Source organism: Oryza glaberrima, chromosome 11, assembly GCF_000147395.1.
Source record: "Oryza glaberrima chromosome 11, OglaRS2, whole genome shotgun sequence".
Lineage (NCBI taxonomy): Eukaryota > Viridiplantae > Streptophyta > Magnoliopsida > Poales > Poaceae > Oryza > Oryza glaberrima.
In genome coordinates, this window is record NC_068336.1 from 4,167,428 (window position 1) to 4,183,033 (window position 15,606).

The 15,606-nt window shown below is 46.7% G+C and overlaps 1 protein-coding gene across 1 annotated transcript; it reads left to right on the top strand.

Annotated features, from left to right (window-relative positions):
* Positions 1 to 13,951: 13,951 nt before the first annotated feature.
* LOC127754293 (uncharacterized) lies at positions 13,952 to 14,299 on the top strand. The gene has a single exon (XM_052279774.1). The coding sequence runs from the start codon at positions 13,952 to 13,954 to the stop codon at positions 14,297 to 14,299; it is 348 nt and encodes a 115-aa protein (XP_052135734.1).
* The last annotated feature ends 1,307 nt before the right edge of the window (positions 14,300 to 15,606 follow it).

The window sequence follows — 15,606 nt, forward strand, 5'->3', positions numbered from 1 at the left end:
CCACAGTAGCCCCCGAGACCTTTGTAGTCGACGAAATAGCTTTCTCAGAACAAAAAGCAATAATCCGAGTGCTTCAATTCCTCTTGCTCTGGCCTGCCGAGTACTAAAATCAAAGACTGTGAAGGGCGAAAATAAAATATGGTGCATCGAGTAGATGCACCTAATTAGATGTAGCCCTCGACTATGTGGTTAGTTGAAAAACTAAACATGTAGTCAAGAACCGAGTGGTTTTACAACCAAACATCATATAGCAAAGCATGCAGGGTATTCAGTAAAATACCCAGCCGACTGCTTCTCAGCTTGAATATATCAAGAATAAAAGTATGAAAAGGGCCCGAGTGATAAACACTCAAAAGGTCCATAAAAAGACATATTTGACAAGAATCCGAGTAAGAAACTCTTAAAATGATCCACCAAATACGATAAAAATCATGATAAGTAAGAAGTTTAATAGCCTAGGCTATAACCCTTACCACAATCAAAATAAGCATATAACATGCCAAGAGAATGACTCTTAATAAACTAGTCATCTCGAATCAACCCAAACAGCTTTTGCAGCCTAATAAAGCTTACAAAAATAGTATAACACCTTTCTATTGGGCACCTTTTTGTTTGCATCGTGGTAATTCCAAAGAATTATCAAACTGCGTTAAAAAGGATTTTAACAGCATTGGGTCACATCATTGTGAGCACAAATTGCCAAAGCAAAAGGCGCCTAAGTCCCTAGGGATCACAACGGGCCACGCTGGTAATAACACTGGGCTGAAGTACTGTACAGGCCCAGGCCCATTAGCACTCCCGATACCCTAACAAAACACCGAAGTCCAAGCGACACTTCGTCTTCCCCGCCGAAACTCTCGCCATTTCCCCACTCCTTGCTACAGTATAGAGCTGCACCGATGAAGCTAGGGTTCATCAATCCGCCCCAATCCATTCTCAAAAATCTATGAAACTTCTCCGCGCGTCCACCGCACCGATTCCCCCAATCCCCTCCAGCTATTTCTCAGATCGAATCAGACCATTCAACTCGCATCCATGGCGGAAGAGAGAGAAAGTTTCGAGAGTCAGTGGGCGCCCTCCGAAGTAACGGAGGAGAATCTGAAGGAAATGGTGGCGCATGGCGTTCTTCCAACGAAGGAGATCATCGGGTGGCGACCAGCATTCGGCGAAGTGTTTCCAACCCCTGATACACACGAGGTCGTGGTATTTTCTCACTTCTTTTATGGTGGATTTTCTCTTCCAACTTCAAGATTTTTCTGAGGAATTCTAAGCTTCTATGGAATTAGCCTGCATCACCTGAATCCAAACTCCATAGTGCACATTGCCAATTTCATTCATGCCTGCGAAGCTTTTTTGGGCATTAGGCCTCATTTCGCCTTATTCCGCCAAATCTTCTTCCTCAAGCCCCAACCGAATAAGAGCAAACCATGCGTGGTTGGGGGCGCTGGCTTCCAACTCAGAGGAACACTAAGCCAAAAGTATTTCTCCATGCCCTTCAAGACCTCAAATAAAGGCTGGCACGCAAACTGGTTTTACGTCCAAAATCCTGAACCCGCACTCCCCGAGTACTCCTGCTTCCTCCGGTTTACCAGGACACATGGAACTCATTGCCTATAGGAGATGAAGCTGCTCAGGCAGTGGAATTGATGGAACGCATGCTAAAGCTGAAGGAACAAGGTTTGCAGGGAGAACAGATCACTCGGCACTTCATCAAAAGTCGATTAGCTCCAATCAAAGAGAGATCCCGCACGGCTTTTGAGTTTGACGGCAAGCATGATCCAAATCGGGAAGATCCGGATTCTCTTGACTTTAAGGTCATGAAAGAAAGAATGTACAAGATCTTCTCAAATGCTATTGTCGTCAGCTATTCACATATGGTGCCAGTTGTGCCATTCAATGCATTCAACCCTCCTCCACCGGTATGTAGTCAAACACTTCAACCTTCCTCAAAATATGATCTTGTCGTATTGTTAAATCAATTGACAGCGGAAGATATTATATTTAGGAATTTGCTTTAATGAAGTCGGATCCCCCAATCGCTCAGCGCTGATCACCTCGCCGTCAAACTGGTCAGGGGAGCGGGGGACCAAAGATCCGGTCCGAAGCTCAACCTAACACCTCTAATCCAGCCGGCCAGTCAAATTCCCGCAAGAGGAAGTTAGTGGTGAGTGACAACGAAAGCGACGACGCTGAAAAGCCTGGAGATAGAGAAACCACCAGAAAATTGCCGAAGCAGGCTATTCCAAAGAAGAAAACATCTAGTCGTCCTGCGCCGAAGTTCAGGAAGTCTTCCAGGTACAAATCATATGACGATATTCCTTGTATTGATGCGCACCCAGCATGGAAATAATACTGATAACAAAAACTTGTAGGAAACCATCTGATATAGATCCTTCTGGAAAGAGCTCTGATCCGGCTAATATGGAGACAAGTTCTTCCAAGGAAACCGGGCCGACTGCTGAGGATCATCCAAGTGACAATCAGCCGACAACCGACAATGTAGAATCCGGTGATCAACCCCTGACTAGAAACCAGTCGGCCGAAGCTGAAGCCGGAGTTAATCAGGAGCCCCCGACTGGAAACCAGTCAGACACAGGGCCAAACCAAGGGATTCTAGAAGTTGAAGCCCAAGCAGACAGCCCTCGCGGTCAAGATGCCAGCCATGACCGAAGGTCTGGATCTCCTTCAAAGGCATCTGAGTCCACTGGTCCTCATCCAGAAATCACCATGGGTAAGCACTTTGTCTGAAACCACGTTGATCTAACTGACTTTATTTGATTGTTCGACCGTTATCCATGGATACATTAGGACCAATGATTGGTGATGAAGAGGAAATTCTCCGGATACAAGCGGCCGAAGATTCGCACCCTCCCATTCTGGTCAAGTGGTGGGATGACGACTTGCAACCTCAAGGAATTGTAATAAACCGGCAAAAAGAAGACGAAGAGGTATGCCTACTGAAAAAGGCACTCAACCAAGCGACTCGTATTGTAAATGTAAGTTCCTTAACGCCTGACCTCAGCCATCTTGTTTGCCGTCTAGCTCGAGCGCTGATTAAACTGTTCTACAGAGGATTCACCTTAGGAACGAGGCGAAAACCGCAACCCTAAAGAAACTAGTTCCTCATCTTGGAACCCTTGAAGCTGTCAGAGTTCAACTACACGAGGCCAAAGAACTTGCCAAGAAAACCGAGCACGATCTAAGAGATCGGATTGCCCAGCTCCAGGAGTCTAACTTCGAACTGAGTGGCTCGTCAAAAGGTATACACAAAATTTGTCTGACTAACTTGTGTTGTCATCTTTGTACTTCAATTAATTGGAGTCAAATGTAGTGCAAGCCGTCAAGATATCTCAATTGGAGAAACGGATTCAGACTCTAGAGAACGATAAAGCAGAGCTGGCAAGTCAGAGGGACTCAGCTTTAAAGGACGTTGAAGGTACCATCAATTGATACTCCAAAAACCATTGCCTTCTGTATGCTGACTCGTTAATATGAATCTGCTTATGCAGACCGCAAGATCAAGTCACAAGCCCAATTCGACGTTCTGGTTGGCAAAATCAAAAGACTTGAAGGGGCCCGGGATGAAGTTGCTAATGTTGCTACCCCACTCGTCCAAGCGATGTTCTTCAATAACAATGGCCCGAGTAAACTTGATGCTTCCGAAATGTTCGACAAGCTGAGAGTTGCTCTGGATACATATTTCAAGAACATCAAAGAAGCTGGAAGTATGGGAGCAAGTCTTGCGTTGGCCATGACCAAATCCCTTTACCCAAAAATCGACATTGATGCCATTGATGGCATTGCGGACGGGACGAGTGAAGAAGCTGCTCTTGATCTTATCAACGATGCTCAGAAAGCCGCTGACAAAATAGCAGGTGATGTAGTAGAGAGATTCCAGGACACCGATCTTCAACCGACTAGTCCTGATGGCTCTGATGATGAAAGGACTGATACTGATTGATGTAACAATGATTTTGATGGTTGATGATGGAGGCACAATTTGTATAATACTGATAAATTTATGCTGTGCTTGGTGTTCCATACTTAGCTTCTGATTTCTTAAAAGCCTTTGTCAAGCCTTATTGAGCCTAAAACCCACAAAAGCTATTAAAAACTTTCAGTCCTCATTGACTAAGTCGAAAGATCAAGCAAGGCAATGATAAATCAAGTATGCAAATTGAATTGATAAAAATCATACTCCATTATTATTATAATAGCCCCCGACTGATAACTTCAAGGGGAAGCTTGATGTTGTCAGTCAAGACAGGGAGATACATAAGTAAATTTAAGCATAAAAACGCGAAGATGTTCGATATTCCAAGAGTTGTTGATAGGTGTACCGTCTTCACGCTTGAGTGGATCGGAACCTGGCCGAGTGACTTCAGAGATTATAAATGGCCCTTCCCATAAAGGAGATAACTTGTGCCGATCCCGTGTAGTTTGAATTTTCCTCAAAACCAGGTCGCCGACTAAGAAAGCCCGCAATCGGACGTTACGATTGTGATAACGACGCAACCCTTGCAAGTATCGGGCCGACTGAATTAAGGCTGCTTCGCGGGCCTCTTCCAGTCGGTGTAGGTCATCCACACGGTCTTCCCCGTAGCGCTCTTCACGAAAATTGCGAAAACACAATGATTCAAATTCTACCTCACTAGGCAACATTGCTTCCGCTCCATAAACTAGGAAGAATGGCGACTGGCCCGTAGCTCGACTGGGGGTGGTGCGCAAGGACCAAAGTATAGATGGCAGCTGTTCCACCCATTTGCCGGCATAGGGAGTCAGTCGGTCAAAAACTCGTGCCTTAATTCCTTGGAGTAGCATGCCGTTGGCTCGTTCAACCTGCCCATTGCTCATAGGATGCGCTACGGAAGCATAGCAAATTTTGATGCCGAAGTCTTCATAAAAATCTTTAAATACTCCGCCAGTGAATTGAGTGCCATTATCAGTAATAATCCAATTAGGTACCCCAAATCGATGCACAATGTTGATGAAAAAATCTCTAGCTTTGTCTGCCGTGATCGTGATGACCGGTTTAGCTTCAATCCACTTGGAGAATTTGTCGATAGTCAGAAAAAGATGTGTGTAACCGCCGACTGCCTTTTTGAACGGGCCGACCATGTCAAGCCCCCAAACCGCGAACGGCCAAGACAACGGGATGGTTTGCAACTCCTGAGCTGGTAGATGAGTTTGTCGGGCGAAAAATTGACAACCCTCACATGTTCGCACAATTTTGTCGGCGTCGGACACAGCTGTGGGCCAGAAAAAACCCTGGCGATAAGCCTTGCCAACGATGGTTCGTGCAGCAGCGTGATTACCACAAATGCCTGAATGTATGTCCTTTAGCAATTGCCTTCCCTCCTCTAGAGACACACAGCGTTGCAGGATTCCCGATGGACTTTTCTTGTACAGCTCGGTCTCATGAATAATATAAAGCCTGCTGCGCTTGGAAATCCTCTCGGCTTCGTCTTTATCTTGAGGGAGTTCTTGGGAGGTCAGAAATCGTATAAGGGGCTCTCCCCAATCGGTTTCGACCATAGCTATGTCTTGAGTGTCCGCGGCTTTAGCCGTTTCTCTCTTGGGTACAGTTGGCTCATAAAGATGCTCGACGAACACATCAGAAGGGGCCGCTTCGCGTTTAGATCCAAAATTCGCTAGTCTGTCGGCTGCTTCATTATTGTGCCGAAGAACATGAGTGAGTTCGAGTCCATCGAACTTATCCTCCAACTTTCGTACCTCTTGTCGATAAGCAATCATATTGTTGTCGAGGCAGGACCACTCTTTCATAACTTGGTTAACAACTAACTGTGAATCTCCGCGAACTATCAGACGCCTGATTCCCAAAGAGATTGCGATCTGTAGCCCGTGAAGGAGCGCCTCGTATTCTGCCACGTTGTGAGATGCGGAAAAATGTATCCACAGCACATAGCTCAGTCTTTCTCCAGTTGGGGAAATTAAAACAACTCCGGCCCCAGTGCCTGAAAGTCTCTTCGACCCGTCAAAATGCATGGTCCAATACTCCATCTTTTCCTCAGGCGTGTCCTCTTGGCACTCGGTCCACTCGGCGACAAAGTCGGCTAAAGCTTGGGATTTGATCGAAGTTCGCGGCTTGAACGATATATCCAAGGACATCAGTTCTAAGGCCCATTTTGCGATTCGCCCGTTTGCTTCGCGATTATGGAGTATATCGCCGAGTGGAAATGATGTAACCACCGTGACCGAGTGGCCTTGGAAGTAGTGGGATAATTTCCTGACGGTGATTAGAACACCGTACAACAGCTTCTGAACCTGAGGATATCTCGTCTTGGAGTCAGCCAAAACCTCGCTAACGAAGTAGATCAGTCGCTGGACTTTCTGAACATGGCTTTCTTCCTCACGCTCGACAACCAGGACCGCGCTCACAACCTGAGAGGTGGCCGATACGTATAGTAATAGCGGCTCTTGTGGGTGTGGTGAGGCCAAAACTGGTGGAGTAGTGAAAGGTTTCTTGAAATCTTTAAAGGCTTTCTGTGCTTCGGGTCCCCACTAGAAATTGTCTGTTTTCTTTAACAGTTTGAAGAAGGGCATCCCCCGCTCGCCGAGTCGTGAGACAAACCAGCTGAGTGCCGCCATGCATCCAGTCAGCTTTTGAACATCTTTCTGAGAGCTCGGCGGTTTCATGTAGAGGATGGCGTTGACTTTCTCCAGGTTGGCCTGTATGCCTATGTGAGACACCATAAATCCAAGCAGCTTCCCTGACGGTACTCCGAAGGTGCATTTTTCAGGGTTTAATTTCATCCTGAAAGCGCGGATGCTCGCAAAGGTTTCTTCCAGATCCGTAATCAAATCATCCTTCTGCTTGGTCTTGACGACCACATCATCCACATAGGCTTCAATATTGCGACCAATTTGAGTCGAGAAGCATTTCTGGATCATGTGTTGATAAGTTGCTCCCGCGTTCTTCAATCCGAAAGGCATGGTGATGTAGCAGTAAGCCCCAAAGGGCGTGATGAACGAAGTCTTCAAGCAGTCGGATTCCTTCAATCGGATCCGATGATATCCCGAGTAGCAATCCAAAAAACTGAGCAGCTCGCAGCCAGCAGTCGAGTCAACTACCTGGTCAATGCGAGGCAGCCCGAAAGGATCTTTGGGGCAAGACTTGTTGAGGTCGGTGTAATCGACACACATACGCCATTGCCCAGTCTTCTTCCGAACTAGGACTGGGTTAGCCAACCAGTCGGGATGAAGGACTTCTTTGATGAAGCCTGCTGCTAACAGCTTGGTCAATTCCTCCTTGATCGTGTCCTTCCTGTCTTGTGCAAAGCGGCAGAGTCGTTGTTTGATGGGTTGAGCATCTTCCTTAACGTGCAAAGAGTGCTCAATCACCTCTCTAGGAATACCAGGCATATCAGATGGTTTCCACGCAAAGATATCTTTATTGTTTTGAAGAAAGGTGATGAGCGCACTTTCCTATTTACAATCTAACTCGGCGCCTATTACAGCAGTTTTAGTAGGATCAGAAGAATCTAGGGGAATTTTCTTGGTCTTGGCTTCGCTTTCTCCACTCTTTGAGATCTTGGCCGTAGGCACTTCTCCTTCGCTTGCCGTGGTTGCAGCCAGTCGGATGTCTTCTCGAGCAATCGCGATCTCGCGGGTTTGAGCCATCTCGCAACTTTCCTTGTCACATGTGACGGCTTGCTTGATGTCGCTCCGTAGGGATATGACTCCTTGAGGACCAGGCATCTTCATCATCATGTAGATGTACATGTAGTGCGGGACGGCCATGAACTTGGCTAACGCTGGGCGTCCAAGTATGGCGTGATACGCTGTCTCGAAATCAACGACTTTGAAGCAGATGTTCTCTGTGCGGAAGTTCTCGCAAGTACCAAAAGTTACCGGAAGAGTGATCTGGCCGAGTGGCGTTGCCGATAGCCCTGGGATGACTCCGTGGAAGGGTGCATTACTCGGCTTTAACTTGGTGCGCGCGATCTGCATGTCATCCAGGGTTTTGGCGAAGAGGATATTGAGTGCGCTGCCACCATCGATGAGAGATCTGCGAAGCTTGACGTTGCGAACCACTGGGTCTAGTACCAGGGGGTACCGCCCCGGGTGGACCACTCAGTCAGGATGATCCGAGCGGTCAAACTTGATTGTTATCTCCGACCACCGAAGATATTGGGGCGTATCGGGCTGAACAGCATTGATCTCCCTTTCAGTCAGTTTTTGCTTTCTTTTAGATTCATAAGCTAGAGGGCCGCCAAAGATATGGTTGAGCTCCTTGCGGTGATCTTGAAAACCTGTCGGGGCATCATCATCATCATCCTTATTTTTCAACGTGCTTTGTTCTCCATCAGGGGTCTTCCGTGCATTCTTGGCATATTGCTCTGCAAACTGCTTGTAAACGAAACAAACTTTAGCTGCGTGGTTGGAGATTGGGATGATGCGGACATTGGGAGTTCATGATCTTGTCAAAAGTGTTGATGCGTGAACGTTGTCGGGAGGAGTGTGTAGTAGTCGCAACAAGTTCCTCGGGCTTACGCTTGCGGTCCTTGTGATTGTTACTTCCACCCCCTCCTGTAGTCGGCGCATCTTTCTTTGGCTTCCATGTAGGACCCGACTGCTTGGATGCGGCAATGGCGTCTTCGGCTTTGGCGTACTCATTGGCTTTTTCAAACATCTGTTTGACTGTCCTGGGAGGTTTGCGCTCGAACTTGCCGACTAGTTCTTCGTGGCGAATTCCTTTGGTGAAAGCGGCGATGATGACGTTGTCAGTAATGTCGGGGATCTTATTGCGCTGTTCGGAGAAGCGTCGGATATAATCTCGAAGGGATTCTCCAGACTTCTGAATGACGTTGTAGAGATCAAACTGTGTGCCGGGGCGTTCAAAGGTGCCCTGGAAGTTGGCGATGAAGTGGTCACGAAGTTCCGCCCATGATCCAATCGTGCCACGGGGTAGTCCATGGAGCCAGGATCGGGCGGAATCCGCTAGGGCCACAGGTAAGTAGTTTGCCATGGCCTTGCTGTCTCCTCCTGCTGCGTGGATTGCGAGACCGTAGACGGTAAGCCAAGACTCCGGATTAGTGGTGCCGTCATACTTCTCGATTCCAGTCAGCTTGAAGCCGGCTGGCCAATCCACTCGACGCAGGTCGTTAGTAAAGGCAGCTACTCCATCCACGTCGTCGTTGTAGCGATCTGGTGAATGGTGGTGACCTCGTGCTGCACGGCGCTGGTTGATCGTATCACGAAGATCGACAGGACGCTGGCGAGGTGGAGAGCGAGGCCGTTCAACTCGGCGCTCCCTGTGTTGCTCAGGAGGCGAGTGAACAGATCGCTCGTCGTGGCCCTTGCTCCTGCGATTGGATCCTGTGCTGGCGATGCTGAGGCATGGCTGGTGATAATCATGAGATCGGAGATGGGGAGCCCGGCTACCAGTCGGCGTGCGGATGCTGCCGGAGTTAACCGGAACCGAAGCGGCGATCATGGTCGTGATCGGCTTGATTGAGTGCGTCTTCCTTGAGGAGGGTGTCGAGAAGGGTGATCGCAGTGACAGCGTTCTGTTGGGGGGTGCGGAAGATCGCTGTCCCCTCAACGTCTTGTTGCCCGATAAGATCTCGCGCTCGTCGCCCTGCGTCCAAGGCTCGTTGTCGTCGGTCCTCGGCCTTCTTTGCAGCCCGTTCGCGTTCTTGTTGCTCTCGCCGCAGCCGTTCTTGCTCTTGCGCTTGGTGCTCCTCTTCCAGTCGGCGTCGCTCGGCTTCCTGCTGTACGCGTCGTGCTTCTGCTTCTCGGGCTTGGCGTTGTTCTTCCGTCTCGTTGTCGGCCATGAAGACGCCGAAGTAGAGAGGGGTGTAATTGTCTTCAAAGCTCTCGTCGAAGTCGTCGAGGTCGCGGTTGTCGTAGCAGTAGCCGAATTCGTCGTATTCCACGATCTCTGTTGGTCGTGAATCGACGCCGGGGGAGCTGAGGTAGCCTTCCAGTTGATCCGTCGAAATCGTGCCGAGTGGCTAGAGTATGACGCCGACTTCTCTAGAGCTAGGCAGGATCGGTGTTGAAGCCGATTTCCGCCTAGTCCTACGGGGAGAAGACGCCCTTGTAGTGAAGACGGCAGCCAAATCGTCAGGGAGTTTCATCAGGATTGGCGGGTAGGCCCCATCATCTTGATCTGGTGATGTTGGAATAGATGGGATCTCGTCCGAGTAGTTTGAAGCCGACTCGATCGAGATAAGCTTGGAGTAGATCTTGGCCGAGTTCGGAATACCGAACGGGGCTGAAACCTGGTTCTTTCCCGATTGGTTTGGATCCGAGTCGAGGAGAGAGATCTTGCCGAAGTCATTGGTGATGAAGTCGAGGCTGCCGAACCGAAACGCCTGCCCGAGAGGGAAGACGAGGTCGTCGATGCCGGAGACGGAACCCATCGCACTAATCGGCGAAGAACTTGACGCTTCCCCTACCTGGCGCGCCAACTGTCGAAACAAGATTTCGGCAATACTTAAAGGGGGTGGCTATCAAGCTAGAAAAGTGGATGTGTTTGGAGACAAGGAACTTTATACAGGTTCAGGCCTTCTTATTCAAGAAGTAATACCCTACTCCTGTCCGGGGATGATTCCGCCGAGTATATTATTGATCGTATGATCTGGGAGAAAAGAGTCGTCCCGAGAGGAACCCGGACCCCTCCTTATATAGGGGAAGGGGTCTGTATTACAAAATACAGTCCATATCCCTAACGGAATATGTGATTACAGATAAAATACAATCGTAACCGACTAAGATCCCGGGTATTTCCTTGACATACAAGTTTAGAAACTAACCCGAGTCCTCATAAAGATATTCTATCTATATTTGATACCGTGTACCCAACTAAACTATAAATGCCATGTAGATATGGGATATCCATAATCTCCACAATTGGCTCACCTTATTTTGCGACACACAAATTGAGTTATCTCGGTACCGCATGATCAGTTAAGAATTAACTATTAAAATAAAATGGATTAATTTTACTTTTAAAGAAACTTCTATATATAACTTTTTTTTTAAAATCATATTGTACCGTTGAGAACTAGTGCATGAGTTAATTATTATTTATAGACTTGAAAAATGGATTAATTTTAATTTTAAAGAAACTTCTATATATAACTTTTTATTAAAAAAAATACTATGTCGTTGATCAGTTCACGATAAACGAGAGAGTATAAATATGCAGAAATCATATGCGGAGAACCGCTCCGGTTTCGATGTCCACCCTTTGGATTATAAAACGGGGTGCGTGCGTGGCTGGATGTGGACAAGCAGGTAGGACTAATTAGAACAAGTTGGCATAAAAAGATGGTTTAATTAATTAGACTACAATAAATTACTCGATGAATCTTTTTCACTTGATGGAATTAACAATGGATCTTGATCCATCACCAGCAACTGGGGTTAGCTGTGACTCGAGACTCGACTATGAATCGGAGTGCACTCGCCATGGGTGGAATCCGTGCTCTCTCTCTCTCTCTCCGCTGAATTGAGAAAGGGGAAGAATCTCTTGGTGTCCAAGGGCAACTAATTAAAGCATATATAAATAAATAACTAAAGCGTGTAATTAACTAGCTAATCAAGTACGTGTACGCATGTACTGCCACGGTGGCAGCGTATTATAGTAGAGATTTCTGCGTAGAAAAATGGCGCGAACGCACCGGCCAAAACGAGGTGGGCCCCACCTGGAAATCGAAGCCTTTTTTTTAAAAAAAAAATTACGCGGCGACGCGGCGGCGAGTGCGTCTCTGGCGCCTTTGCGTGGCGGGGATCGAATCAAGATTACGACGACGGCAGCGGCGGCGGCGAGTCGCCGCGTCGGCTAGTGTCAGTGGTGGGGCCCGCGCGCCACCATGGCCGTGGTCGCCACGCAAACGCGATCGTGCGAATCTTTGGTGCGATGCTCGCCGGCGGCCGGCCGATGGCGTCGAGCTCCGGGCGGGCGTCGTACGTGGACGGGATGACGGCCAGATACAATGGGTTGCATCCGGGCATGTGGGGATTAGCTCGTACGGCGAGCGGCAGCTTCCAGGAAGGTGGGGGTTCGATGTTGTTGCCGTCTCACTATCTACTATAGCTGGTGAAAACCAGAAGTAAACGTGAGATGTAGGGTGAAATAAAATCGATAGGTGTTAAATTAGATAGCACCTTGTTTGAATTGATAGGTGTTAAATTAGAAAGAGGCTTCATTGGACGAGAATATGAGATGTTTCTTCCCTTTCTTTTTCTCGAGATGAGGTGAGCAGGTTCCAAATGCCAATTATCTAAAAATAGTTCTAAATGCAAATGATGCAAGATGGAGGAAAAAGTTCACTTTGCATGTGTCCCTCATCTTATTATTAACTTTTAATTATGTTACTTAACCGTAAAATCGGGTATAACTTATCCTTCATGTTGCCATATAGGGTTGAGTTGGGTTTTAACTGAAATGATGCTATTTGTCACTTCAATCATAAAAAAAATAAAAATTATGTTAGGTCCCACATATCGATGAAACATGTCATCCCTTCTATATTTCTTTTCTACCCTTCTCTCCTCTTCCTATTTCTCGGTGCTAGTGGCTGGTGGTGGGTGTGTGGCCGGGCGGGTGCTCTCTATCTGGAACACAAAAATTTGGCTGCTCAACCTGATAGAGGTGGACGGAATTTTGGCTTGGGCCACAACATCAATCTGATGATGTGGGACCTTGGGAAGCTGTGGTGGTGTGGGACGACACAGGAGTTCGACGAGGCAGCAACGCCATCAGTACACCATTGTGAGAGGGGAGAAGTATAGTCATGGAAAGGATGGACGAAGAAAACAACCCTTGCCAGATGGGCCTCATATGGGTGCCACTATTTTTTTTTTCTAATTGTAAGTACCAGGTGAGAACTGACCACACATGACGATGATGATGACTAGGTCAACACACTACGTAAACATCATGTTAGCTCAAATTATATATCGTCCAAAACTATCGAGCGATTTAATTTACACTGGTTTTAAAAGTTAAGGGTACACGGTATTTGGTTTTACGGTTAGAAGATGCCATTGAAACTCGACTCCTATTTAAACTTTTTCCCAAGATGGAACGCGCAGTATTATAACTGGGCTTTCAATCAGCTAAGTACCCATCCATGGTCAAGGGTGTCAAGGAGGAGAAGCGGACGAGCTGATCAGCATCACGGTCTCAGGTTGGGGTGGGCCAAATTACAGACATCTGCATCAGTGCATATTTCTCCCGTCCAATCCAGACGGCCGCAACCAAGATATGAGGGCCCATGTCTGTCACTCCCTGTGCCCTGGGCCCAGTTATTCAGAACAACATGACGAATGGCCCCGTCTGAATCTCGGAAGGATGAAGATTAAAAGCGGACACCCAAAATGAGAAAGACATTAACATAAAATTAATTAAGTTTTAATTATTATAAACTTTAAAAAATAGATTTATATGATATTCTAAATCAACTTTTATATAGAAAGTTTTAGTATAAAATATATCATTTAGTAGTTTGAAAAACATGTTAACAGAAGACGAGAAAAAAATATGTATGTTTTGTCTTCTTGTTTTATATATTGATATATATTGTTTGCGTGTTTTAGTATATGATCGTTAACTTTTTAAATTATGTTTGATCGTTTCTCTTATTATAAAATTATATAAATATTATTTATTTTATTGTAACTTGATTTATCATTTTTTTTAAACATGACATAATTTTTTTACCATAAAAATATTGAATAAAACGAATGGTTAAACATTTATCAAAAAGTTAAGGACACCATATAATAAATAACAGAAATAGCATATCTTGTGAATATATCTATCTACATCTATCTATAAGATTGCATTTGACTACTTTTCCTTGTATATATCTACTATCCATTAGCAAAGCTCCCACATATCCAATCTACTAGCAAATGAACAAGGCCCCCATCATTGTACACTACCTAAGAAAAGCTAACACTAATCCGGACGATCATGGCGATGCAGCGTTCAGGACGCTCGAATATGGCTCTCTTCTTCGTCGTCACCATCGTCGCCGCGCCGCTGCTGATGCATGATGATCTCCTCGCCGCGGCTGCGCAGGCAGCCGATGGCGGCGGCTCCGGCTCCGGCTCCGGCCAGATGCAGCCGGAAGGTATTCTGTATGCCGGGTGCTTCAGGGCCGGCGGCTGCAAGCTGACGCCGGAGTGGTGCCCGGCGAGGTGTATCTACTTGGGTTTCAGCCCCGGCGCCGGCTGCGAGGTCATGGACGACGGCCACATCTACTGCTGCTGTGGCCCAAGCCGTACATCCACAAACGCTGATCCATCGACCAATGCTTGACGCATGTATATCTCCGTGCTTGGGTTTACTATGCTGATTAATAATTCAGACATGCGTGCTTGGTGAATTAAGCTAGTACAAAATACAAAATTTGTAAGGCACACATGAAGTCTTTCATTATGCATGGTATACTTAAGATCTGTTTGAGACAGCTCCAGCTCTACCACTTCTAGAGCTAAGTCGTCCGACCGAACAGTTTGAGCTCCACCTAAAACAGGAGCGGATCTGGGTGGAGCCGGGTTTAGGTTGCTCTACAACTCCACTCTGAAGGTTGCTTCACAACTCCACTCTGAACTCAACTCCTCATATAGCTAAATTTACGAGTTAGAGGTCTACCAAACATGCCCTTACTTCTCTATTTGAGATGTGTTGTAGGCTTGTAGCACCACTGTACCGATCCACTGAAACCAAAAGTCGAGAGCTTCAAGTAGATTTGATTTTCAAACCTTTGGTACGACTAGAAGCCTTACTTATTCAAGAAAAGTAGTAAGACCTTAAAATGAAGAGTATTCTTCTCCTCACTTGAGTCAATGTGAGGTGAAGAGAACTAGAAAAACACACGAGTACGCTTGCTCGTCTCGACTGGCTAGGCCAGGCGGCGCGTGTATACGGCATGCGCGTGAATAGTTCACAAAAATGGGCTCCTCATGCTTGCGCAGGCACGGCTTTCTTTTGTAGCATTGTTTTGCTACAAAATCCGATTTTGTTTCAGGTAAGTAATTCGTCCTAATCACTCGACCTGTTATCTCTATATAAACCGAGCTACCTCCTCGATCGCAACACACATAAAATCAATATAGGGTTTGCCTCCTCCTTTGTACTGCGTCGTCTTGTAGTCTATTCCGTTCTGTTCGTCGGCGTGCACCGGTGATCGGGAGAGCAGATCTCCAGAACATTCACATTCGGCGTCCTGTACTGGGAGAAGATGTCAACAAAGTTTTTGGAAGCGTTTTGCGCAACTGCTTGTTGTTTGTCCACCACGGCTCGTCTTCCAATTAGTACTGGTGTTGCGCACCCTTATTAACGCTCGGTATCATGAGTTGTTCCTACTGCGCAATTGAATGCCCATAACCTTCAGTACATGTATTCCTATATTATTCTTGTGTTTTTTTTGGCTCATGTGATTCGGAAATCATGTTAACCGAACAAACCCTGAAATGTGCCACGGGATCATTGTTGGGTCGTCCTTCAATTGTTAATTTCTAGCCAATCTCTTCAATCGATGTCGTTTTTCTCGTACAGTGCACACAAATGCGGGGATTGGGAGCTCCGCGAGATGCCCAAAATCTGGCTCACGAGGGTACCGG

Excerpts from the sequence above, each read along its gene's own strand:
- LOC127754293 (XM_052279774.1), top strand. The coding sequence starts at position 13,952 with ATGGCGATGCAGCGTTCAGGACGCTCGAATATGGCTCTCTTCTTCGTC.